The following is a 27,903-nucleotide window of genomic DNA, read 5'->3' as shown; positions in this document are numbered from 1 at the left end:
TCGTTTGGAGAAGATTGGTCAAGAGACTCCAAAGTTATAGTCACCGCCATGCAACATTTGTCCCACTTGACCAAACTTCGTTTGACATGCTATGAACATTTTCAGTTGCCAAAACTAATCTTTGTGGAAGGGTGGATTGTGATTGGTCAAAATGGTTTGAAGTTGTAGCCCATAAAACATCTTCGAGCCTTCCTATAACACCTGTATTGATATGATATGATATTTTATATATATCGCGCTCATACACAAGTGTTTCAGAGCGCGAAATATGGCTTCTATATGTATGGCTTCTACAGCTCTCCTCACTTGGCCAACCTTAGTCTAATGTTCCAGAAATTGCCCAGACTTGAAGCTAGATCTATCAGATATAGTCTCAGTGCTAGAGTTAGTCTTACACACATATCTAGTATGTGCAGATATGGTCCTGCAAAGTATTAGTGGGTATAGTTAGGTTAGGTCCTCCCAAAATAGATAGAATGCTGACATCCTGCAAAACGATTTCACATGTTCGGGATATGTTCTTCAAATAACGTCTTAAATAGGAGGGCAATATACCACTATTCTTTCCCTAGTGTGAAAGTTAAGTTGAAGTACATAAACTAAAGTATAACCTTCATGGATAAGTTCAGTGCTGCCACATACAAAACAATTATGAATTTTTGAAACTACTACTATAAGGGTTATATTTATATAAGTAATGGGCTTCCAGAGAGAAGGATTTAACTATGAAACCAAACTTGACTCGGTACCAAAGCGCAGACCCACAGGGAAATTGGTGCGATCATTAAAGGCAAGCCAACTGCCTTGAAGGTTATTCTAAACATAGCCATTTTGACACCCTCCATTGCTGGTAAACTTAGTTTTGCAGTTTCCGGCCCTTTTCTAACACTTTCTGTGTGAAGGAAGACATTACCATGTTAGCTTCTGAGATGTGGTCGATGCTGGAAACTTCAATGTCGAGAGCGACATTAACAGGAGGGCCTGTGCAGGGAAGAGAAAGAGGTTACAACCGTGAGGTTAGTGTCCAGTACTACATATAACATAGTGTTCCTCACTATTAATACATAGAGATGTTTTTCTTTGCCAACAAATCTCCCTTTTAGCTACCATAATATATATGCCAATTAATAGTTAGGGGACTGCAAAACACTACACACAGACCAGGCCTAACATAGCAGCTTACATCTTCCAATGAGAAAGATGGGCACCATGAACATGGCGGCGATGCAGTAACAATAAAGACTATGAACTGGGGCGTTTATCTTGAAAATGTGTAATCCACGTGTTGATGTGCTGAAGCATGTTGTGCTCTTTAATGGTATGATAACGAGCTCGGTCCTGGCACCCTTCCACTGACATGTTTTCTACTCACATCACTTAGGAAAGTATTGGAAGGAAAATGTGTAAAAGGTGTATAAAATGTACTTATAAAAACTACATCACAAAAATAAATATTTCCTAAATGACTCTGAAGAGCTGAGTTTTTGAGTAGAAGACAAGAGATAGTACCCTACTTTTGTGACCCACACACAAAACTAGCCGAAGCAATGACATTAGCAAAGTAAATCAAGAATAAAGATGGCTGAGCTATTTGTCAGACTGTGCAGGCCTCTAAAAATAAAGGCGATAAGTGAGATGGTTAACCTAGTTCCACAGTGAGGCAGAGAAGCAGATGTTTATGGGTGAGTGGTCTATTAGATACTTGAAACAAACTCAAGGCCAGTTGCGCCACACCCATAAATTGATATCTTTGTTCCGTATACAGGTTTAAAAATAATTTAAAAAAATGTTTTCTGACAAGTTCCAATTTTGACTTATATCCAACCAGTAAAGGAAACAAGTCAAAATTGGAACTTGTCACTTTTTTTTTAATCCTATATATGGAACACAGATATCAACTTTAGGGTGTGGCGCAACTGATATTGAGTTTATTTCAAGTTGTACAGTTCTGGTGACGTAGGGCTAGGGGTCACTTTTCTAGACCAGTGCTTGCCCCTCGTGTACTTGGGAATAATAGATGTTTGCAATTTGGTAAGAGGTAGCTCAGTGGAGTTCTTACCCATTCTTTAAACTAAACGTCTATTAGATACTGTAGAAGTTCGTATTGGAAAAATCCCCTACCAACTGATACGTATCATGTCAATGGATTCAGAAAGCGGGTGGGTGTTAAGCAGTCACATCGATATTCAATTCACTATTAAGTTCGAATTGTATTACTCTTTATAAAAGGTTGGTGCGTTACATTTACATTTATTGGTTTTTGAACCTCTAATATATAAATATGTATAGTTTCTGCAGTCAACTTCCACACCTATTTTCCAAAAGTCATTGAATCGGGCCCCTTCATTATTTGTTCTCTATGGTGATTGAAAGTGGTGGACAAGTTCTAGAGGAAATGTTATTAGAACTATGGCAAAATCGCTCACGTGCCAGGAGATTGACTAACGTGTGACAGTCCCCTCAATACTAACGCCTATCAGGAAATTCAAAGTTTCTATTGCAAGACAATCTGTCTCAGGGTCTAGTTGAGAGTAATATGTGAAATAGGCTGACATTTCTTCATTTCTATCCCTTCTAAGAGAAACGCCTTATCAGCCATTCTCTGCTTATAACCTGACCTGGCCTTCTCCCTTAAAATAGGTCAATTTCAATCAGGAACGCTAAATCAAAAGATTATGGCTGTCTCATGAAAGTGGTGAACAAAAGTCATCCCCATCCTCCTGTTTTTCTATTGACTAAGAAGAATGAGTCTGCTTCCCTGGCTCACGGAAACCACCTCAAACATTCACTCAACTCTTTTGCACACTTTCATTGATAGTCAAGCCAAGAGTCCAGGATCCATGGGCTTCAGACAACTTTGCAATGTAATGTGGCGGGACCCCGTCTTGCTACTGCATTTACCTTCGGCATGCCCTTGAGTTTGAAATTGCTGGTACCTATTAATTCATGGTTGAAGCCTATGAGAGCCTGATTAGCTTCAGACGAACTGCCAACCGGAACTATTCGTGACTCCCATGGCCAGCTGGTGACATTCACTCAGATCATTATGACGTTTAAAGCGTGCTCGGGGACGTGTGTTCTGGAGCATCATGATAACACCATCTAAAGCACAATGGGTCCTATATAATGGACACACATGATAGTTTCAATCCCATGTGAAAGTTAGATTTCAGGCCAACATGTACATGTTCACTGTTCCATAGTGGTAGTTTCTGCTTACTGGGTGATGACCGATACTGAGGAACCTCTTTCAGCACCTGCTTATCAAATCTATGTTTAGATCACTGCTCATGCATGTGCACATGAACATTGCACATGTGATGAAAATGGATGAAGAGGGGCACCAGAACCCAAAGTCCTAGATGGCACTTCTCAAGAGACTAACAATTTAAGCACAGAAAAAGAAAATACAGAAACGCATGCACATAGTCTTAGATCTGTTGGGCAGCTTTAGGCAGTGCCTACAAGTAAATGCATGAAAATTATATTGTTTTAATGCCTCTACTAGGAATTCTAGGGTATGTTCATTTGAGAAGCAAACAGGTCTTACCTCCAATTCCAGGTCTGAAGTTTCGGGCGTACCCCTTCATTAAGTCATCCAGGTTGGGCAGCCAGGAGATGTCTGTATTGGTGACGTTGTAATCGCCAATGTCGGACGAGCCGCTGAGTAAGGAGGAAAGAACGAGGGTGTAAGTCTGCCATCTCTTTGGAAAGCGTATTGAGAAGGTGAGGATGATTCATGAATAACCCTTTCAGATCTCAAACAAAGCAGTACAAGCACCCAAGGACAAGGACCTGGAGCAAATATCATTAAAGCATGATGTTATCGTGCTCATAATGACCAGGGACGCTCAAAAGGGCTCACTCTAATTCATGCCGGTAGGACACTGGTATGAGCCAGATTGGTGCCATGACTGGTTGGTCAGGCACTCACTTCAGCCATTCTCATCTGCCACTGCATGCAGTAGATGTGGATTAGTGAATCAGCCGGCTTGCGATGCCATTAACCTCACATATGGGGTGAATCTGTTAGTATCTCAGCGGTCATTGCAAAGGATTGTGCCCGTTGCTGCAATAGCCGCTACCGTTGCCACACCTGCGCCTCTGTCCTGAAATTGCTTGGCCTGTGGCTAGTTTTTGCTGCACAAACAAAATGCACAATCACTGAAATAATAAAGATGTTATGTTATGTTAAAGGTTCTTATACCATGCACTGTTGCGACCGGCGTGGTCTTTTGGTGCTCTATTCTGCAACATAAAGATGTGGATTCGTTGCTGGATGTACTAACACCGCACACACATGCCCTCATTACAAGTTAGCCGGTCCGGATAGAACGGTGCCTGTAAAACCGTACCAGCACTGTTTTCCGGACCGGCTAACTACAAGTTCTGTGGCGGTGTGGTGTTACACCCGCCAGGTCTGACTTGGCGGGCGTAACTCCACCGGCCGCAGACGGACACAGAAACACTTGCACCATTACCACATGGTGCCAGTGTTTCCACTTCCCCATTCCCGTGATGGGACTCCACGGTAATGGGGATTTACAGAATGCCGGCTCCGGAATTACCAGAGCACCAGAGCTGTAATGCCCCTGTAATTCCGGCAAGTCCGGAGCTGGTAAATCCCCATGAGTCTGGCGGCAGCCTGGCAGTTTTACCAGCACAGCTACCGCCAGTCTCGTAATGAGCATACACACAATCCAGAATGTGGCAGACACCCATGAAAAAACATTTTGCTTGGATGTATCTGTAATACTCTGGAATGAGGCTGGGACTTGCCATCCCTTCTAAGAGACCTTTTGAATGATGCTTGATAGGCCTGTGCATCGTTTTGATGGCCTTGAACTGAATCTGTGACGCACTTCATCGAGGACACATGAAAGGCTGACTGTCTGCGTGTTGGCTATTCTCAAAGATTACCTTGTGGCAGGATTACAGTATCTCTTGTGTAAATATTATTTCCAAACCTCTTAGGGCGCACACTGGAGCGGTTTATGGTGGAATCCGTAGGCAAATGTGCAAGATGTGTTTGTAGCCCAACAAGTGTCCTTTCAATAATGCAAGCCGTTGAATATTTAACAGGAATTAATTCAACATCTGACCCATATAATGGAGGGGTTTGTAACTGCCATATCGAGTCCGTAATGAGGCGGCAAAATTTAGCTTCGTTTCAGCACTAATCTTAAAAGACACATCTCTGGTAGCGGAGAAGAAATCCTCTTAAATATTGATGACGGTCTGTATGCTTCGACATCACAAGCATCACACCGCTGCAGGGATGTTCCCTGAGTGTCAGTGACCCAGTTAATACATCCTGAATATATATATAATCTTAAAAAACCAAGCAACTCCACTGGATTTATTTTAACGTTAAGGTTACTACCTATAAATGATTAAAATCTACAAAAGTTGGAAATGGCAACATTAAGTTTTAGCATGTTATTAAACACTAAATAGACCCTTAAAATAGCGTTGTTGCATGTTGCAATTTATCTGACCCTCGCAGATAACGCCTTAAAAGCAGCATCAGCACGTATGTATGTCTTTACACATACACCAATATGAAACCAACATAAAGTAAAATAACCCCTCCCCTCCCCACGCCACTGCTTCCACATTTAGTTACTTTACCTCACTCCTTTATCTTTTATATCGGCCCTGCTCCCACCCTCTCACTCAATCTCTACCCCTGTGCCACTGCTCCCCCACCATCAGAATTGCCAGGGTATGGTGGCCGGAGGAGTCATGGGGGCGCCAGCGTCCTATACGTGGAAGAACTCCGAAAGTGGGCTACGTATTGCACACACATGGATTCGATGGTGGGCAATGTGTCACACTCGGACCATTCTTAGGGCGGGCAATGTGTCGCACCTGGATGGATCTGGCGTGGACTATGTGCATTGGGCCTCATTACGAGGTTGGAGGTAGTCATGGCGCTATTAGCGCCATGATTGCCTCCAATAACGGTACCGAGTCCGCCCTGGTTCAATGGGGACTTACCAGTCTATTCCGACCTTTGCGGGACCGATAAGTCCCCATTGAAAAAGTCAATCCCCATTCCCATTTCAGCCCCGATAGGGCTCAATGGGAATGAGGAGGGAGCTAATAACGGTACTGCAATTTGCGGTACCGTTATTTGCTCCCTGGTCCCTTTGCGGCTCCTGCTAAGGGACCTTGGAATAGGGCGCAAAGGGATTACCGGCACCAATATCCCTAACGGTGCCTGGTATCCCTTTATGCCCACCTCGTAATGAGGCCCATTGTCTCTGCATTAGAACAATGGGATGGGGTAATATATTGCAGTTGGACGGACGTGAGAGTGGGCAGCATGTCGCGCTTACATGAACACTGAGGGTGGCAATATATTGCACTTATATTGATTTGTCAGAGTGGGAAATGTGTCGCACCTGGATGGATCTGGGGTGGACTGCGTGTTGCATTTGGACTGTTTAGGGGTGGAAAATGTATTGCTCTTTAATTCATTTTGAGGCTGGGCATTATCTCTGCACTTGAACAACGGGATGGAGGTAATGTATTGCAGTTGAACGGACTTGAGAGTTGGCAGTGTATTGCACTTAGATGAACACTAAGGGTGGGCAAAATATTTCACTTAGATTGATTATTGAGGGCTGGAAATGTGTTGCACCTGGATGGATTTGGGGGTGGACTTTGTGTTGCACTTGGATTGTTTAGGGGTCGGTAATGTATTACTCTTTAGTACATTTTGAGGGAGGGCTTTCTCTCTGCACCTGAACTGTTTGATGGGGGTAATATATTGCAGTTGGACAGACATGAGAGTGGGCAGCATATCACACTTAGATGAACACTGAGGGCGGGCAATATATTGCACCTAGATTGATACTGAGAGTGGGCAGTGTTTTTCAACTTGGATGGAGTCCAGGGGATGGGCAATGTTTATTGTATGTCTACCATATTTATTCCCATTATACTCCGAACCGTCGGATTTTAGCCAAAGGCGCTGCCTGATTTCTGCACACAGCTGCTTTCATACATAACTCTCAGGACAACATCTCTGCCATAAGAATGCAGCTACCTTTCAGACACAAAAGTCGAACTGTAGCTACACATATAATGACTATCCACTTGCCCACCAGCCTCACCCCCCACCTGGTATACCTATCCCCGCTCAACCACGTGACAATAGACAGGGGTGGATAGCTGGGAGTTGGCCATTCCTCGTAACCTTTAATGGCTATATGCATTCACGCATACTAACATCCCCTACTTTTTCCCATACTAGGGATTTCGATCCTTCCGAGGGCTTAAGCCGACAGTGCGCTGGGACCATATAAATGACAAAATTAAATGAAAATACATTCTGAAATCAGACAGCATTAGCATTTAAATAAGTACGAATAACATAGACCTTGAATTAGATCCCCTCAAAACATACACCCACACTTACTAAAATAACTACCTCACATCATATACTCTTACATATTACATGTCACTACAAATGTCATCTAACTTTGAAATGTAAAGCACACATATAAAAGCAATAACACAGCGGCCACACCGAACTTTATTTCATAAGTCATAACCTTAACTTAACAACAACAAAAACTCCCAGCAGTGTATAGTTCTTTGAAAGCTTTGTTTGAAAACTTGTTGTCAACGCATAATCCCTGCCTTCCTTTATGACGAGATTAAGGGATTTCTTCATAAGGAACACGTATTTAGTGTTACTAGTGAATGGAGAGGCTCGAGTGCTTTGGACCCTGGGACAGATGAACTGTGTCCCTCATCCAGGGCCGGTGCAAGGAATTTTGCCACCCTAGGCAAACTCTCAGATTGGTGCACCCCCACCACGATCTTTCCAGGGCCTAACCGTTCTCAACCAACCGCCACCATTGTGTTACTGATTGCTGCAACCCATTACATTACCTTCACCTACACATTGCTCACGTCTTCTGCTGTGTATGGATTCCAATGCACTTTCTTCATATTAAACTGCAAGAGCACTAGCATGTCGCTGGTACACTGTATCCAGACAGGCTGGCTCCCTTGTGAAGTCATGTGTGTCAGCTGCACATATGCTCGCAGCCGGTGATGGCAGGTTGAGAGATGGCCAGGAACAGCAACCAAGAGCTAATCGCTTGTGCAGGGTTATTATTCAAAGGGACTCTGTCACAGTGCATGGAGCGTTCATGTCAGTGTGACATTTATTGTACACAGCGATGCAAACAGCAGGCTTTGCTTGTATTGATGACTGATGCTGGCTGATAAAGTAAAGTAAACACAGTCTGGCTTTCTTTTGTTTTGCTATCACTCAACTTACCCTCCACACTTTATTTTATTTTATTTTTACATTTGTATAGCGCACATACAGCCCAAGGGCATTGCAGCACTGTTACTTTTGGCTAGCTTAGTTGCAGAAGAAACTTATGCATGTGAGTCATACATGTCAGAGCCGATGAGTACATCCTTCAAATCACACTGAATCTGTTGGGTGTCTCCATGACCATCAGTCTAGCTTTAGAGCATCCAGAGGCACGGAAACTGCTCATCTGAACAACCATGAAGACCTGCTCTCAAATCTTGACTCTAACTCTCCCTCTGTCCTCATTCTTCTCGATCTCTCTTCTGCTTTCGATATGGTAAACCACAACATCCTGATCACCCGTCTCCGTAATACCCTCGGCATCACAGATCAGGCCCTGGCAGGGCTCACCTCCTTTCTCTCTGAACGGCACTGCCAGGTGGAACTTGATTCCTTTCTCTCCTCTATTACTCTCACTACCTGTGGTGTCCCCCAGGGATCTAACCTATCCCCCTGGTTTTTACAATATCTACATGGCCCCCTTGGCCCACAGGATCTCTACCTTTACCTCTAACTTTCAGTGTTATGCAGATGACACGCACTCTCTTTCAGGCTACCCTCGGCCTCCTCCTCGCTCATTTCTGACTGTCTATCTGCAGGTCAGTCTTGGTTTGCTGCTAACGATCTTTGCCTGAATGCCAGTAAGACAGAGATCATACTCATTGGGGCCCCTGCTCCTGCTTTCCCACTCTCACACTGGCCGACCTTGTCAGACTCTATGTTCTGTGTGTTTATAATGTCCCAACTTCCCTCCTCTTCCTCCTCACCTGTACTGTTGTAATCTTTGTCCTCCGGAACTGAGGGATGTTCTGGCTCTGTAATCTTTTTCTTTTTTGGTTTGGTGTTTGTGTCTCACACGGGAGGAAGCCACAATAAAGGCTAGTGAAGAGCACCCCACCATGACCTCTTTCCCGGGAGGGACAAAAGAGGGGGAAAAAGCTGGTAATGGCAGAAAAAAACCCTGTAGTGATGGCGGTGACAGGATTCCTCCTGGAAACTGTGCTCCGTCGTGCAGAATAGTCCTTGAAAATGGAAAGAATTCCAAAGTCCCAAGGAACAATGCACCAATAGTAAAGAATGGCAAAAACTAACAGGAATAAGCAGGCGGGACGGAAGCAAGCAAAGCGGGAGCCAACACAAAGGAGAAGAAGAAAGAGGGAGGAGCATAGAACGTAAGCAGGGAAGAGGAATAAGAGCGGGAGGAACCGAATGGGAGAAAGCACCGTACGGAGAAGGGCTGAAAGGTAAACACCTCCGATAGGGGAACAGAGCAAGAGGAAGTAGAAAGGCACGAGCGTATGAGCAACAGCGGCAGCGAAACGAAAACAGCTGACCGAGAAGGTTGCAACGCAACGCACAGAAAGGGGGCGTGGCTTATGAACACTTACGTACATCCGAAAGCAGAGAAAGAACTAGACCACTGGATGTACGTAGAAATAAACGTGACAGGAGCATCAAGAGGTGTGCAAATGAACCAGGGGCAACATGCGCCAGGATCGAATACAGCGCATGACAGTATGCCTCCCTCTCAGCACAGAACCCCCAGGTTTGCCGGGATGAGCCCTGTGAAACTTCCTAAGGAGGACAGGGGCATGAATATGTGAAAGGGGTTCCCAGGAATCCTCAGCACTAGAGAACCCTTTCCAATGAACAAGGTATTCCAGCCCATCTCTTCGGTATCTGGAATCCCGTAACTGCGAGACCTCATATTCAGCATCCCTGGAAGTGTTAGTTGGTACGGGAACTGGTCGAAGAATACGTGACTGATCTGCGCTTCTCAACAATGAGGCATGAAAGACAGGGTGGACACGTTTCAAGGTAGAAGGCATCTTGAGGCGAAATGCCACTGGGTTGATCTTGGCAGTGATAGGATAGGGACCAATGAACCGTGGTGAAAGCTTAGATGGACGTGACCACCGTGGTAGATATTTAGTAGAAAGCCATACTTTGGAGCCCACTTTCCAATCAGTGACATCCTGTCGATGCCTGTCAGCCTGATCTTTATATGCTTTGAGGCTCTCTGACAAACTGAGTTTCGCAGTTTTGTGGGCCTCTTTTATCCAGAATAGTACCTCCTCCACCGCGGGAAGAGAAGATTGTATGGGAGAGAGAGGAAAAATGGAACGAGGATGAAAATCGTATGAACAGTAGAATGGAGTCATCCCAATGGCAGTGTGTCTTGCATTATTATATGCGAATTCTGCTGTGGGTAACATGGATACCCAATTGTCTTGTTCCAAGTTGGTGTAACTACATAGATACTGTTCCAATGTGGAGTTTAGCCGCTCCATTTGTCCATTTGTCTGAGGCTGATATCCCGAAGACAAAGCTCTTTCAAAACCAAGGTTTTGACAGAGTGATTTACAGAACTTAGATACATATTGACTCCCGCGGTCCGAGATAATTTTCTCTGGGAGGCCATGGAGTCTGAAAATATCCTTGATGAAAATCTGGGCATCCCCTCTGCTGTAGGCAGACCAGGAAGAGGAGAAAAGTGGGCCATCTTTGTGAGGGAATCCATGGTAACCAGATGCAGGAACAACCTTGTGAAACCGGCAGATCTACTATAAAGTCTGTTGTGATGTGACTCCATGGACGATTAGGGATGGCATCTTGTTTCAATAAACCTGCAGGTCTCTTGTTACTGTACTTGCTTTGGTTGCAAACACTACAAGTTCTTACGTACTGTCTGCCATCTTTCAAAAAACCTGGCCAGTAGAATGCTCTTTTGATTAGGTCCAACGTTCCGTCTTGCCCTCTATGCCCAGCCGTATTATGGTTGTGACACCATGACAGGACATTTTTATGAAGTACTTTAGAAGGCACCCATAACTGTTTCTTCCTGAACAGTAAGCCATCTGTCTTGGTCAATCCTTTGGACAGATTGGGCTCATGTTGATTGGCGACTGCCTCCCTTATTTGTTGCAAAAAAAGGAGACATTACTGATGATCTTGTTCCTCGGAAACAGTCTTTCAGGAGTGCGGGAGGAGTGCCTGAGCCGTATGACTTCCTGGAAAGGGCATCGACAAGAGCATTCTGACTACCAGGGATGTAGGTGGTTTGGAAATTATACTGGGAGAAAAAATGCGCCCAACGGGCTTGCCTTGAATTGATACAATCCATGGATTGTAGTACTTGTAGGTTCTTATGATCGGTTCTTATGATGAAGGAGTGGCTACTCCCTTGCAGTAAAAGTCTCCATTCTTCACATGCTTTCTTCGTAGCCAGGAGCTCTCTTTCAATGACTAAGTAGTTTTGTTGGCTTTCATTGAGCGTTTTGGATAAATATGCAATAGGATGTTCTTCATGTTGAGGTTCTTGTAAAAGTACTGCCCCTATAGCGGCGGCTGAAGCATCGGTCTCCAGGATGAATTGTTTACTTTGATCAGGTTTCCATAATATTGGAGCACTACAAACTGTCTTTTCAAGCGTTGAAAACTGTTCTCTGCGTGTATGCTCCAGGTGAAAGGCATAGATGACTTTTTCAGGAGACTGGTTAAAGGCAGGACTATTTCCGAAAAACCAGAAATGAAACGCCGAAAAAAATTCACCAGTCCCAAAAATCTTTGGACCTCTTTAACTGAAGAAGGAGCAGGCCATTGGAGAATGGCATCTATTTTCTTCTGGTCCATCTGGACCCCTTGGGGCGATAGGACAAACCCCAAATAGGGTACTGAAGTAACACCAAAAACACACTTTTCCTTCTTTGCTAAAAGATGGTGTCTTTTGAGTCAATTCAACACTTCGGTAAGGTGTATCAGGTGGTCTGGCATGTTTTGGGAAAAAAACAGAATATCGTCGAGGTATACGACTACTGATAGAAACAAAAGATCAGAAAAGATGCAGTGCATGAACCTTTGGAACATTGCTGGAGCATTTACGAGCCCAAAAGGCATCATGTGATACTCAAATAGACTGAAGGGCATCCTGAAAGTGGTCTTCCATTCATCCCCAGAACATATTGTGAGTAAATGATAGGCACTACGTAAGTCCAGTTTGGAAAAAACAGAAGCACCCTGAACGGCTTCTAGTATATCTGGGATTAGGGCATAGGGTATTGGTCTTTCCCTGTTACCTTATTAAGGCCCCTATAGTCGATGCATGGCCGGAGGTCAGTAGAATCCCGCTTAGGTATAAAAAACAGCAGAGCTCTGGCAGGTGATTTAGAGTGTCTAATAAGGCCGTTATACAGGTTCTCGTCTAGGTATTTCCTGAGTGTTTCTTTCTCTCTGTTGGATAACGCGAACATTCTGCCAAAAGGTACCAATTCATTCGGCACCAAATCTATGGCACAATCCTCCGGCCTATGAGGAGGTAGTTCCAGAGGAGTAGTTTCGGCAAACACTGTGTCATATTCATCTAGAACCTGTGTGATAGAGTGGATACCAACAGCTGTGTTAAGTGAGCTTGGAACTGTCCTTACTTTTTGGTATTGGACTTCATGAAAACAGTTCTTGTGACAATAAATTGAGATGAAGTCCAGACGATTGGATGTCCAGTCTATATATGGATTGTGTTGGCGCAACCATGTAATCCCCAAGATGAGAGGAAAAGGTGCAGCACGGATGATGTCAAATGTGATGACTTCCGAATGTTGGTGGACTGTGAGTTGCAGTGGTTTGGTGGTTTGGGTGATTGGGCCAGAGCTCAAGGGTTTACCATCCACACCCTCAACTTTTTGACCCTCCATGCTGTCAATACGCCTTGCTCCAACCCTATCCACACAAAGAGTGTCTGCAAAATTTCCTGCAGCTTCGCAGTCAAACAAGGCCAATGTCTCGACATGGTTACCATCAATATTAACCTTTACTGTCATGACCATAAGGTGAGAGTCCTCAGAGGTGTCGGTAGAACCTATTGACATCGATACATAGGGACTACTGGGTTTCCCTCGATATCCCGTCCCTTCTAGGATCGAGGGCTTTTGTTTTCCGAATTTTTACAAGGTACTTCAGTGCAGTTTCGTACTGAATGTTGGTCTGAACTGCAATAAGCACACAAATCTTGTTCCCTCCTTCTCTTCCGTTCTTCTGGAGTGAGAGAACGGTGAGCTGCACCAATTTGCATGGGTTCTTCAGTCCGTTTGACAGTAGGAGGAGGAGGAGAGGGGTTCCTTAAGAAAGAAGGATGTGTCTGATGTCTCTCATGTCTCCTTTCTTGCATTCTGGATTCCATTTGAAGTGCAGCGGTCATCAATTCTGCGAGAGAGGCAGGACGCGGAAAGCAAGCCAGTTCATCCTTCAGATCTTCTCTGAGACCGCGTCGGAACAAAATGAATTGGGATTGTTCTGACCAGCCTGTCTCCATGGCCAATCTTTTGAACAAGGAGATGTATGACAGTACGTCTGCTTGACCCTGGTGGACGTCTAGCAGATCTTTACCTGCTGCCATGGCAATCTCAGGTTTTTCCAAGGTGCATTTTAGTAGATCCACAAAAGCCCCAAAATCCTGGAGTACCGGATCTGCTCCGGTCACTAAAGGGGTAGCCCAAGCTAGGGCGTTCCGTGACATATTAGATATCAGGAAACCCACCTTAGCATGATCTGAGGCATAAGTGTGGGCTCTAAATGTAAAGTACACCTTGCAGGCATCCAATAATTCCTTTAGTTTTTTTGGGGACCCTTCAAACTTGCCCAAAGAAAGAGCCATGGGGGGTAGGTCTGTGGACGGTGGCTCACGAGCTGCCAACATCTGTTTTAATAGGTTGTTTTCAGCCTTCATGTTTTGCATCCCTAAGGAGAGATTCCGAACGGCGACTACTAATTCCTGTACTTGTTCCGCAGTAGCCATTTTCGGGAATGGGCGTTGCAAACTGTAAGACTATGTTCTGTGTGTTCGTAATGTCCCAACTTCCCTCCTCCTCCTCCTCACCTGTACTGTTGTAATCTTCGTCCTCCGGACTGAGGAATCTTCTGGCTCTGTAATCTTTTTCATTTTTGGTTTGGTGTTTGTGCAAGCAAAGCGGGAGCCAACACAAAGGAGAAGAAGAAAGAGGGAGGAGCATACAACGTAAACATGGAAGAGGAGTAAGAGCAGGAGGAACCGAACAGGAGAAAGCACTGTATGGAGAAGGGCTGAAAGGAAAACACAGGAAAGTAGACAAAAGAAAGTACTGTTAAGTAGACGCTCCGATAGGGGAACGGAGCGAGAGGAAGTAGAAAGGCACGAGCGTATGAGCAACAGCGGCAGCAAAACGAAGGCAGCTGTTGTGAGGCTAGCGGCCTACAAATTACGCAGCGACACGGGTGTGCACCTTTACAACTCCTTTATTAAACAGTAACTGCCGACCCCTTGACTTTCCCGCTTTCCCCTTTCCCTTTGCCCCGCCCCTTTCCCTCTGTCCCTCTCCTTTTCTTAAAGGGCCCGTGTCCCTTTTCTCTGCACAACAGCAGCTGACCGAGAAGGTTGCAGCACGACGTACAGAAAGGGGGCGTGGTTTATGAACACCTACGTACATCCGAAAGCGGAGAAATAACTAGACCGCTGGATGTACGTAGAAATGAACGTGACAGGAGCATTAAGAGGTGTGCAAACGAACCCGGGCAAACATGCGCCAGGATCGAATACGGGGCATGACAGACCTCCCTAGCCCCTGCGCCCTCACCTACCAATGAGGCAACAAATGTAGGTGTCATCTCTCCTTCTTCTCTCACATCTCAAACATCTCCAAAAAGTCCCACTACCAACTGCACCTCCTGAGAGGTATTCTGCCTTTTATCACTTTTCCCCAGAGACTCACCACCTTGCAAGCCCTGGTTCTCACTGGACTATTGCAACAGTCTCTTTCTCAATCCTCCTACCTCTACTCTCTGTCCTCTACAAACAACTCATCCAGAACAGAACCACAAGACTTATCCTCGGCCTCAACCTAAGTGACCACATTACTCTGCCGCTGATATCCCTCCACTTGGTCCCCATGGCTGCAAGGATCAAGTTCAAGACCCTCTGCACAATCCAAAAGGCTTTCAAGGGCCATGGCCTGCACTATCTACAACGTTCTCTTCCTAAATATCTCCCTCTAGAGTCCTCCACTCGTCCTCCAACTCTCTTCGGGTGAGCCACAGGGACGTCCCTTTGGGGGGGCAAACAGGGCACGTGCCCCGGGCCCCCCATCCTGGTGGTCCTGGAGGGGGGCCCCGGCCCCTGGTGCTGAACATGTTGTGTGTTTTTTTTAAAACTTATGTGCGTGTGCGTGCAGGCAGTGCAGCCCCGGCCCCTTTATCAACATTGGGAATCGAAACCACGGCTTCACAGATCACAGAAATGTCCAGATTCAGGAACAGGGCCCTTGTTCCTGAATCTTGACACTTCTGTGACCTGTGAAGCCGTGGTTTCGATTCCCAATGGCAATGTTGATTCTGACTGAACAACAACAGTGGGGGAGGGGGAGGAGAACGACGCAGAACCACACGCCGTGCGTTCCCCTCCCCCACCCCGCAGGGAATACGGCACGTGCGAGCCCACTGGGCTGGAGTGCGCACTGCTGCGCAGCTTACAGCCTCCTCCTCACCTTTAGAAGAACAAGCCAGCAGCAGCAGGCAGCGACACGTGCTGACTGAGCTTCCGAGGCTAAAATTGTGTGGCTAGCTTCCCAGAGCACGCTTCTTCACGGTTTCACCAGGTCAGTGTGTTATGTTTTGTGGCCAGGGGCGTCGCTAGGGGGGGGCTAGAGGGGCTATAGCCCCGGATCATTTGCTTGTAGCCCCGGATGAAGATCACGGGGCTACAAGCAAAGGCTAGCCCCGGGCCGAACATCTGAAGTTCTTTTCTGCCGCCTGGAGTGCTGGAAAGGCGGGTGGGCGGCACTGTGCACACAGCAGGTACGTAGATGCAGCAAATTAATCATGCAGGCAGGCCAGGAGGCAGCGCAGCAACGTTTGTTCGTGTTGTGATTTGAATAAAAAAAATGTCACTGACACGATTCGAACATAGCTGCCTCCTGTCCCTGGGCTGCTACTCATGCTCATGATAACAGGGAGCCGAGCCACCGCCCAGGCACAAACGCACATGCCCTGGGTCTTTCCCTGCATGCGCACTTGCGCAGAATAGATCAATCCAGTAGCATCGCAGGTCACGCCCAGGCCCGTGCCTGCACTGAACGTGAGCTGCCATGAGCGAGGAGTCCGACGACACCAGTTGCCAGTGCCACTATTTACTCTGTGTGACCCGGGCCCACAGTCATGTCACCGCGCCTCCCCCCCACCTCTGTGAAGCTGCCGCCGACTCCGGGACCGAGCCCCGTGCCGGCGGCATATGCACCCGGCAGCAGCTAAGGTAGGTGTCGTCGTTGTCGGTATTGGTTCAGTTGACGCCACGGGCCAAACCGCTGTCTGATTGCATACCCACCACCAGCAAACCCCGCTCACAACCAACTGACCTGTCCAACATCAAGTTCCTGGGCCCTATTTCAAAAGCTTTGCATTGATCAAGTGCAATTACGATGCCACACTCCCAGCATTCTCTGTAATATGCAGGACACCCTTTTGCTGACATACTATCAGTCCTACAGCCACACCAGAAGCATCCTTCCTCGTCCTTTTTAATTTCTCTTTTTCTGCCTAGCACATTTGCGCTACTCCTTCGAACAGTACGCACAGCACCTTCATAATTTGGGGGTTTTCCTAGCTCCGGGACTGACTCAGCAGAATTCTCATAGCTATTTGCTGTGATACTCAGGGGGATGAGTCTCAATGCTGAGTCAGGGCAGCAAGAAGCGGGCAGGGGCCCTCTTAGTTTGCACCCCCGGAACAGTGGGCCATAGCCATAGCACACAGACCCAAACGGCCTAAGTGGAAGGCCAGCAGCAGAAGCCCCAGCATAGTGTGCCATGCCTAGAAAGCGGCCCATGAGACAGTCAAGGACCTCTGCCCCCCACCCTCTCTTGAAGCACGCTTGCACTACTCCTCTAAACAGTGTACTCGGCCTATTCATCATTTGAAGCTTTCCTGAAGACCTGGACTGGCTCAGCATAACACTCTAACTTGCTTGGTGGTACTTGCGCTTACTAACAGTATATTCTTACAACAGACTTCCTTGCATTTTGTGACTAAAAAAATAATGATCAATTGGTCACTAATAAATTGCTCAGTCAAATGTTCAAATCCACAAGTTTTTAAAATGGATACATAGGCTTTCCTAAGGTCATTGGTCTATTGCGTGATGTTATGGAACATGTATCTTATCAAATGCATGCCTGGTTTCTCCAAAAAACCTGCCACCAACCACTTGCTAACCACTGTGGCAGATGATCTATACATTTGTGCGTCTGTCCATCATTGATCAGCGTTGCAAATGTGTGCTCAGGAATGTACCGATAGTTAACTTTTCTGTACTATTGTTGTGGTGCACCTGTCATTAAAGATAGGAGAAACAGGGTTTAATTTCCAAATCATGTCGGATCCGGGTGATGTGTGTAAATGGCTTGCATGTCCATCTTGGCAGAGTCACCTTTTCGGTGATAATTCCTCCAATTGTTTTTTGGCGACTAGGCACACATTCGCGCATGTGACTGACACACAGCTTTGCGTCCTTGTGGTGGGTGCAGACCAACATTGTACTGCGGTGCGTGCCTCTGCGAGGTGCAGGTGGATGTGGCTCGAGCAAAACACAATGTAGGTTTGGCACCCTCACCAATGCCTTCGCGTGGTGCTCGGTCCCTCTTAACTGGCAAGGGGCCTTGTGCGCAATGCGCATGCAGGGCAGGCAAAATGCGCAGCATCTTCGGCAACATCCTGCCCACCATGCCACATTTAGCAGTAGGTCACAAATTGCAGCGTGCAAAAAAACATATTTTTCAAACGCAAATGTTCATTTGATCAAAGGAGTTGGTCTAGGGCAAACATCGCCCTCCAGAAAAAAATGCATTGACGGTATGTTTTTTCACAATACGGCATCGCACTGGGGCAAACATTTTGCCCCGTATATTTGCCCGATCCTGCCACCTCGCCTAACTTCTGAAAAGAAACCAGCTGACTGTCACAGCTGTAAAGATTACTAGCGAGGCTCTTCCTCTTCGTGGCGTTTCTCTGGCATTCTCGAGTCGATGACACCTTGTATTACACTATTATTGGTTAAAGGTGAAAATAGGTGTATGAGAAACGTTCGGTAATGCACCCAACATATTCCACCATTGCATTTTAAATAATTGTCACCTTACCCTAACTTCCGGTTTAATTCCCCAACAATAACCCCAGTAAGCCTACTACTAATAGTACATCACATAAAGTATACTGAATTTGACGGCAGAAGAGCAAACTTGTCCATAGGGCAAATTTATTATGCAACACCGGCCCTGGGCTGTTTTACCCTGCTTTGGACCACCAGAGGACATTACAGGGGATGCCTGGTCAGGGGTGGACTGGGAACCAAGAGACCCTGGAAAATGTTTTCAAAGTGGCTCCATATTACACATTTTCAGCAAGCCCAGCCCTCCTATGGGAACATTTGGAAATAAAATAGTTTACCAGACAAAAGAGGCCCAGTGTGCAGAGGCCTACCAGGACATCTCCAGAGTTCCCTATAGGTCAGTCCACCCTGTGCCTGATCGAGGTGGGCAGTATGGCTATGTCCTCAGCACTGTTGCAGCGATGAAGGTGGAATGTTAGGCAGGCTCTTTTTGGTCTGTGTCAAAATGTGGTATTGTGGGCCACTGTGTGAGACCACTTGGCTTTGCTGGTGTTATTAGCCATTCTGTGGCATCTTGTGTCTATTTAACACACTGCCACGTGCATCCTCTAGTGCCAGGAGCTTCTGTCTCCCTGCACTCCTTTCTCCTTCACCTGCAGGACCCATTTTTTTTCCTCTCGCTTGGAGGGTGTGAAGGCTGCATGAATGCGCACAAGTCCCAAAGAAATAAGTGGTGGAATAATGAGCATTCAGAATCCACATCAACAGGATGTTGCACCATTGTGTGAAGTCGTACCTGTTTAGCATGTGATGTACCTAGCCCAAGGGCAAAGCCATGTAGAGGGTGCTAGGAGACTCATACCCCTCAAATTCCTTCCCAGACACAGACAGGATTTGTTTCAGAAGCTGATACCATGCCAGGATGTGAAATGGTAATGACTGGTGACCCATCTAGCATCATAACTTCCTTTACTTCGGCCTGGTCCCTTGGGTTAAATTCACTCACAGTAGTAATCTGCTGAGGAAGACAATTTGTCAACGTTACTAGGTTTATTGGACTTCAAACTGCTACCCACTAACCTAAACTCATCCATTGACCTTTCAGAGCTCTGCAGTTGATTGTTTTTGCAGGTCCAGGGTTTTAATTCGTCATTTTAATTCCTCTGTGTAGTGTTTTCTTTTTTCCCAGTAACGTGTAATCCTACAAGTACCAGAATGCAAAGTGATGTGAGTTTTTAAAAGCTAGAATTTACTGAACAGTTTATACCTGACAATGGACATCTTAACCTTATTTTAATCTGGCCTACTTTAAGACTAGCTGTGCGTTTAGTCATTCTTTGTTGTGGGCATGCAGCTTGTTGTGAATGATTATCCTAAATGTACAGTTGGTTAAACAAGCAATCATCATGGACATTGAATAGACTGCTTTTAACATCCTATTATTGGTTGTGTCTTGAATGCAGATATTGAGCAGCAAACCTGGAAAGTGTAGGGGTTGGCTTTGAGAAGCTACTGTGAGGCATGGCTCAACCTCCAAAGAAATGGATGGGATGGCAAGTAATTACAGCCCAGCATGTGACCCAGAGTAGGGCTCCTTGGCTCCACCCATTCTCACATAAATGGGACATCCTCTTCTACTCCCTAAGGAAGGGGATGTCGTCCTCTCTAAAAATAGTACAGAACTTTGTCCATTTGCATGTGCCGTAGGCTTAGCCCTTGCTGCATACAGGTACCAGAGATCAGATGTGAATGAGATCCACCTTTATTGGTCCATGCTCACCTAGGGCACTATTACAATTTTTCCGCTATCACTCGCCACACTCTTGCTGCTGTGTCTATTTATGCCTCCTGCACATCTCAATCTTGGCATCCTGGACAAAGCACTCCCATTGAAGATGGTTGCCTTGATACCAACTAACCAGATTTCCCCAGCAGGCCTCATGTCCCTGGTCAGCAGAGCACGAGCAGTCTGATTTTTGGCCCTACCCTTCCCTTATTGCATTGGCACACCATGCTTTCCAGATTTGACCCTTCCCCTTACTGAGCGCCTTCCACAAGGCTTGTCTCCCCTTCCCTGCCACCCCGACTGTCCCTCATCATGAGTCAAACCGTAGCAGTTGCGAGGTTTCAATGCCACATGGCAATCACTGGCTATATTTAAATGGACGATCATATTATATGCTATGATATGGCATTTATAAGGCGCCATACACAAGGGTTTCAAGCCGCGACAGGTAGAAGCAGAGTGATGGTGTGTGTTATTATATGGCACTTGTGTTTCAGTCAACAAAGTGAAATGTCCTTAATATGGCATCCTATTGGGGAAACAGAGCACAGATGTATAATGTTTATATTTTATTAACAACTAGATAATCCATTTAAAGCTTAGAGGAGTATCTGTTGAATTAGACTCGAGATATGGAGGGAGCATGGGTGTCATGTCGCGGGGGCGACATGGGTTTGGAGGGGGTGGGAGTAGGACATGGGTTTTGGGGGGCAACATCGGTTTCGGGGTGGTGGGGGGGGGCCCAAGGCTGTCTGTGCCCCGGGCCCCCAAAACTGTTAAGATGGCACTGGTGAGCCACTTTCACAAACAGAGATTTGGGGGTAGATCTCTATCCTCTGCAGGTGCCTCCCTCTGGAACAGCCTCCTTGCCTTAAATTCCGTAAACTCTGCAAGACCGTCCACTTCTCTCCCTCCTTCTCTCTCCCTCTCCCCTGCTAGCCATCATTATTTTCTTTCCACCCTCCTTCCTCCTTTTCCTCCCGAACTCTGTTCAGTTTTGCTGACTGGTTGCCTGTTTCACCTCCAGAGCCTTACAGGTCCCAGGCTCCCCCGCCAGTCTTTTGCACTTGTCTCTGCGCCACTGCACTATGTACAGCATTACTGCACTTTTAGATCATGCTCCATGAGTGGGGCAACCTCTCTGCACTTAACCTAGGGCCCTGCTGGACTGGACTCCTTTGATCACCCCAGGCTCCTCTTCCTCGCACCTCCGTCTGTATGCATGCATGACATAAATGTACCAGGACTAGTTAGTTTGTCCTGTCCGTTACATGTAATTATAACGAATCCAAAATAACTAATACCATAATAACGAATACCATAATAACGAATTCCCAAATAACAAATTCCTTTATTGTTGTTTTCGCTGGGGGTTCCGCCCCAAAACTTCCCAATTTTTTTGTTCTTAATAATTTTACCCCACCCCCAAAACCACTATCGCCCCTCTGAACATCTTTTTTTTTCCGAATTCAATATTTTGGAATTCATTATTTTAGGTTCATTATAATGGTATTAGTTATTTTGGTATTCATGATAATCACTGCAAACCGCCCTATCCCCCCCTTCTCCCTAGCTTGTTCGCTACTGTACCACTTCATGCATTTTCACTAGGTGAAATGCTGTCAGTCGAGTACGCTAGTTTTTCTGTCAATCACTCGGAAACTTCAAGGCCTAAGAGTGATTACTGTATTTCCTTGTTCCCTTCCCGCCTTGAAGCGCTTTGAAGCACTTCATCTGTGTATAAGCGCTGTATAAATGAACAATAAAATAAGTAAAAATAAATAAATTAGTGCCATGATGTTCCCTTAAATAGGTTACCTTGCACTCCAGTACTAGAGGACGTGTGATGAGCCGGCACTGCTCACAGCACCCCAAAACCCCTTTTTTCTTTTGTAAGCAACAACTGTATTTCAAAGTGACCTACTTGAGAAGAGCTGTGAACGAGCAGTAATGAACTGCACTTACTTAAAAACATCTTTTGCCGTTGGTGCAGCCTGACTGATGGGGCAGAGGGCTGACTCTGAGATGACCTCTGGCGATATGGGGCTATTGGCTTGAGTAAAACGAGCTCAAAGACATCCCAGGAGTGGGTGTGTTTTTTGCAGGAAGTGGATGGGAATGGCTGGCCATAGGGATGGCCTTACGTAGTCAATGGACTGCAAGCTCAAATGGGCACAAGTGTCCCACGAAGGCAGATGGGGCAACTCGGCCCACCCATGTTCCTCGCATTTGATGTTATCACTAAAACAACGTCAGAGAATCAGGAAGACTCCGCTACCTGCAGGGACACTGGGATTGCCTGCATTCCAGGGTCTCAGTAAACATCCAGTATTTATTCCACATGTGGCATTCCGAGAATGTCTTGCCTCCAGCTCGCCTGGATGCATTGAAAAGCTATATTCGGAATGCCAAAATGGGTAGTGTGGAGGACTGGCTACATTATTCGAGGTCCTTGCTCGGTCAAGAACAAGTGTTGCCCCAAGGAAGGAAATGGCGGCCATGTTATTGATTGACCTTGGAAGGTTGAAAGGTGGAGTCGGTCCTGCTTGCATTAGTGCCATTGACCGGAAGGGTTTGTACTGCACACAGGCGGTGCATCTACAGCAGGTGTGTTAACAAAGTGAGCTAAATTGATGCATAATATATTGCACGCAAGCACCTCTGCCTCCACTGCGTGCTATTTTCCACTGTTATAGTCAGTGCATTTAGATTAAGGGTACAAATGGCAGTGAAATCCAAACTATGTTTTAAAGGTGTTTGCAGGGGACGCACTGACTTTCGTGTAGTGTATTGTGAAGGAGACACAGGGCACACACGAGCATGCAATCTGCACAGTGTCAGTCTCCTCGTGTTGCACGCGCAGTACAACAGAGCACAAATGTTAACGCAGGTACCAGGTCCTGCTAAGGGGATTTGAAGAGGGAGTGTGCGAAGGAAGCAGGGTCGATTCTATCAAGGCAAAGCAGTATACAATTAGTGTGGTGTCCTCACCTGCGTGACGTCAGACTTTTCTTAATACAGCTTCCACTACAGGCAGGGCCCAGCCCCAGGGCCGCTCTCACAGCACAGCAGGGGCTGCCGCTTCCAGGATGGATGGCCTACCCGACAGGTACTCACTGACCTTGCACACTGCACAGCAAAAGGCTGCTGCCGGCCTCCAGCCAGGGTGCGCAGGCCGCCACGTCTGATGGACGGTCCGGACGGTGGACCAATTCAAGTTAACAGGCTCAGAGCAGGGCCCTCAGCCAGGCTGTACAGTGCACTGCAGCATTCCCTGATAGACTCACACCATGACCATCACGACGATCGGTCGAGACTCGAGGGGGCACGTATGATGCTTCCTTTATGGCCTGCCATGTGGAGTGCAAATGCAGAGGTGCCGGACCATGCCAGCACTGCCACGCCCATGCCATTCGTGACCCTGACCCAACGGCAAACTTTGCGGTGTTGCGGCACCGCCTGGTCTGCTGCAGCCAGCCTCAGCCTGCAGTCAGGGCCAGTGCTATCAGATGCAAGGCAGTTAGTATACAATTAGTGTGTAGTTGTTAAAGCAGCGTTTTGCCGCTCAACATTTCCACATATAGGCAACCACCTAACCTTGCCTAATGATAGCACCGGCCCTGCCCTCATCCTATGCATGTGCTATAGTGTCTCATCGAGCTATACAGAGGAACATGCAAACATGCTTTCTTTTGTAACTTTCGTGCCATCCATGAACGTTTATCAAATTAGGCAGCCCAGTGACCTGGCTAAACCAGAATACTAATGACAGAATTGTCAAACTTTCCCAAGCATTTTAGTTCTGATAAACATTTGGGAATGACAACAAATATTTTTTTTAGCATTGGGATTTCCAGAGAGGCTGGAGAGCCCACGATATCTCAAAAGACGACTGGAATTGTGGGCCCACACCATGGTCCCGGGATGAAGTAGTGCACGCACAAAAAGTGAGACAACTGCATAATCCAAATACAAGATATTTGCTTCTTAAGGATGTACAGACATGTTTAAGCATGCCCAATAGAGATCAACACATTTTATGTTATAAAACCTATGCATGCACTGTACATGCAGATGTACAAATACTATGAAGTGTGTGCTGCTACACACACACACACACAGCAGAGCCAAGATATAAAACATGTGCACTAAGGTGGACCCGACAAAAGTGATTCAGTGCCAAACTGTGCAACCAATTCAGTTATCTGCAACATGAACAAAGTACAATATCACAGCTGCACAGACAACACACAAAACAGACAACACACACATCCCTATCCTATTTGCACAAGATGAAAGTCATTCTGGGCTAAACTGTGCAATGCAGTATATCATCCAAAGAACACACGAAAGAATGTACACAGTGCAACAGTACAATTCCACACAGAAAACTCACCATCTTGTTTGCATAGCTAATGCTTGCAACAACAAGATCTATTACAGATGGCAACGTGTAGGCAAGAAATGTAATGACCAATCACAAATCCACGTTCCTGTGGACACCGCCCCCAACCCTGTCTAACCATATTATTGGGCTGAAAAAGCAACTGGAATTACATTGCACAGATTCCTCTGGGGAGAAGCCCCTCTGAAACTGCCTGCAGGGAGCATTGTGGTGTACAACACTGGGGCATTGCTTTTCCTGTAAAGAAATACTGCTTATCACAACCATGCTTATCACTCTGGGGTGGCGAGGAGTGTGGCAAGTAAAGGGGGGGACCTAAAGCAGTTGCAGTTCTGATCACCAGACCATGAGGACTATAAACATTCCTGTGTGGTGCAACGAACCCAGCTGCACAGACTCACACCCAAACTTGCACTTCTGTGCATGCCACCAAATGACCAACCTTGAAGTTCTTTGCATTTTTCACATAAAAGGTGAAGCAGGGCTTCTGCTAATGCATGACCTGATTGCTACAACATAGTCACATGAATGGCACAAGGAAAATCATCAAAACTTAGGAAGTGCATACAAAGGATGTACCATGATCTACAGCAACACACACACCATGCATCTCGAAATCAGATTATCCCACCCCCAAATCACTGGAAAAGAGAGGCTGTCTGCATGAACACATCTCCACTTGTATATGCAACACTCAGAATTCAGACTTCAACGCATACTCCTTTCCTCATTAATTTCACTTGTTGTCCAACACGGGGAAATTGTGGGACTGTGCCTGTTAAGTGGAACGTATGTACACGCGCAACTCTGCAAGTCCAACATCCACATCTAGAAATAGAACATTCACCAGACTCCATACTGCTGCATGCACAACGTCACAACGTCACTGTCACCATTATATAGGGCAACAACTTAACATAGACACCTTTTGCATCATCCCACCACCTTAATCTCTATAAGAGGAAATCCCTGGAGCCACGCCTCAGCATGCTTTAAAACATTCTGCTCATTCCTCCATGCCCAGAGACATGTAGTTGCCCAGGCCTACAAGTCCATTGCCAAAATATCTTGCATGCACCTCATCGTACACATAGATCTAATTATAAAATGTAACGTACGTCACAGATGGCTTCAATAATCCTCGGGAGGTTGCGGTCAACGTGCTCTACTGGGTACTGTGGTCTTTGCTCATCCTCCTGTGGGCTCCTTCCACCCTAAGCCATCCGTCTCTATTCTCCACAACAACCTTCATAGAAGGCAATCTAAACTACAGTAACCCCTAATGACTAGGTCTAATTTTCCCTAAATGTGTAGGGTGGGGAGGGTGGCAAAAGGTCATGCCCTTTTCTATCTCTCTCTCTCAGGGGAGTTTCTAAAGGGATCCTTATTCAGGGTATTTCACTCGAAAGGATTTCTGAACTGCTCTGTCTCTTTCACCAGTCTCACTTGTGCTATGTCTCTCTCCAAATGGGCTCTTTCTTCCCACCTTCTCTCGACTCCCTGGTATTCTTTCTCTTCTCTGCTCCTTCCTATGACCTTACTAGCCTTCCTCTCTCTCTCCTGGTCTTGCTCTTCTACATCTCTTTCTCTCCTTCACCTTCTCTTGCTCTCTTTTCCACCTTCTCTCTCCCATTCCTTCCTCATCTGACAATCCTGCCCTCCTCTTCCTGCTAATGTGACATTGTCAGGGACCCCTCTCAAACTCGGGCAGGAGGCCTGCCAGGGTACATACCAGGGAGAGTCCAGCACCACAGTAGTTGATTGATTGATTGATTGTTTATTTGTATAGCGCCTATGCACAATGTACTTGAAAGTGCTTCAAGGAGGGAGGGAGCATGGGAAAATACAGTAACATTCTTACAGGTCCTTGAAACAAATCAGAATGTGAAAAATAACTAGCAAATCATAACAGATAGTACATGTAACAATAAGGGAGAGGAAAGGGAAGGGAAAAAAGGATAAACAATACAAGCAGTAACATTACTATGCCTGGCGGCAATTGTTGCAGTGCAAGAGTGACATGAGGAGGGGGAGGAGGGGCTGTGGGGAGGGAGGAGAGAAGTGACGAGGAGAGGAACAAAACATATGACTATCTTAAAAGGGTCAGAGACATACCAAGATAGTGCTGGGGAGGGAGTGGGAGGAGAAAACAAGGAGGGAGGGTGGGGGGAACAGACAAGCTATTATCAGAAGTCAAGGGACTGTGATAAGAGTAAGTGCTAAATGAAGAAAGAAGAAGGAGGCAGGCAGCTACAATCAATAAGACAGACGGCAATTTGGGTAGTGCCTAGCTAACGCAGGACAGGGGAGGGAGAGGAGGGGAGGCTGCAAAAGAACAGGCAACTATAATTACTATGCCCGACGGCAAAGGGCAAGGAGGAGGAGAGGAGGGGAAAAGGGGTAAGGATGCAGTCAGTAAATGGATGAGGGGGAGGGGGAAGCCTCACAGAGGGTAAGAGGGGTGTGAGGAAGACTTTGATAGAAAGGGGGTGAAGGGGAGAAGAGGGGAATCTGATGGACATCTGTTACAATAACCTAGTCCGTGGGATTTTGAATGAAGGGAAGGTATGCTTACTGGGGATGCATTGATAATGAAGCATACAATCATGTACTACCAGGTGTTTTTTCTGAATTTGTGGCAGAGGGCCTGCGTGATGTCATTAATCTAAGATGGCTGCAGTTACGGATACTAATTTAGTTTTTGAGCTGTAACTGTTTTTCGGCTGGTTCCATAAAACATTAGCTAAGTAGGTGTTTTGTTAAACATGATCAAAGGAATAGAAATGTTCATACAGAATTGTTTTGATATCTTTTACCGTTTCCGAGATCTAGCCTCGTAAATTATTGCTACTTCATCGCAAACCTTTGACTGTATGCTCACTAAATTAGAAAGATTGGAATAATTAGCAGCTTTCTCATTGAAATATACTATTTATTAAAACTACAATAGCTATTTACATTTGAATAGAGAAATTAAGGTTTTACATGTCATCTTCTGAGTCCCAGAGTTCATTTTCATCATCTGCAAAATTGTTGTTATTATAGAGCTCTTCTGTATGATATTCGAGAGGATCTTGTTGGCAGCACAGCAGATTTTCACTTTGCATCTCTTTTTTTGTGCATATCCACCAACGTAGTTGACCAATGTACAAAATAATTGTTACTGGCGAGTAGACTTGACCAATAAATCACTCTATCAATCGTTCATCTTCCTTCTTAAATTCTTCCAGAACTTCGAATCTTCC

The 27,903-nt window shown here is 46.0% G+C and overlaps 1 protein-coding gene across 1 annotated transcript in view; it reads right to left on the bottom strand.

Annotated features, from left to right (window-relative positions):
• GABRD (gamma-aminobutyric acid type A receptor subunit delta) overlaps positions 1–27,903 on the bottom strand; it is a 504,159-nt gene that overhangs the window by 194,141 nt on the left and 282,115 nt on the right. The window contains exons 2-3 of the mRNA XM_069610173.1: positions 3,551–3,663; positions 914–981 (exon numbers count right to left, since the gene is read on the bottom strand). Coding sequence (XP_069466274.1) covers positions 914–981; positions 3,551–3,663 — 181 coding nt within the window. The remainder of the gene's footprint in view (positions 1–913; positions 982–3,550; positions 3,664–27,903) is intronic.

The sequence above is a fragment of the Ambystoma mexicanum genome, chromosome 8, assembly GCF_040938575.1.
Source record: "Ambystoma mexicanum isolate Mex_15411 chromosome 8, UKY_AmexF1_1, whole genome shotgun sequence".
Classification (NCBI taxonomy): Eukaryota; Metazoa; Chordata; class Amphibia; order Caudata; family Ambystomatidae; genus Ambystoma; species Ambystoma mexicanum.
The sequence above is the reverse complement of the archived record's forward strand: the minus strand, read 5'-3'. Positions and strand labels throughout refer to the sequence as shown.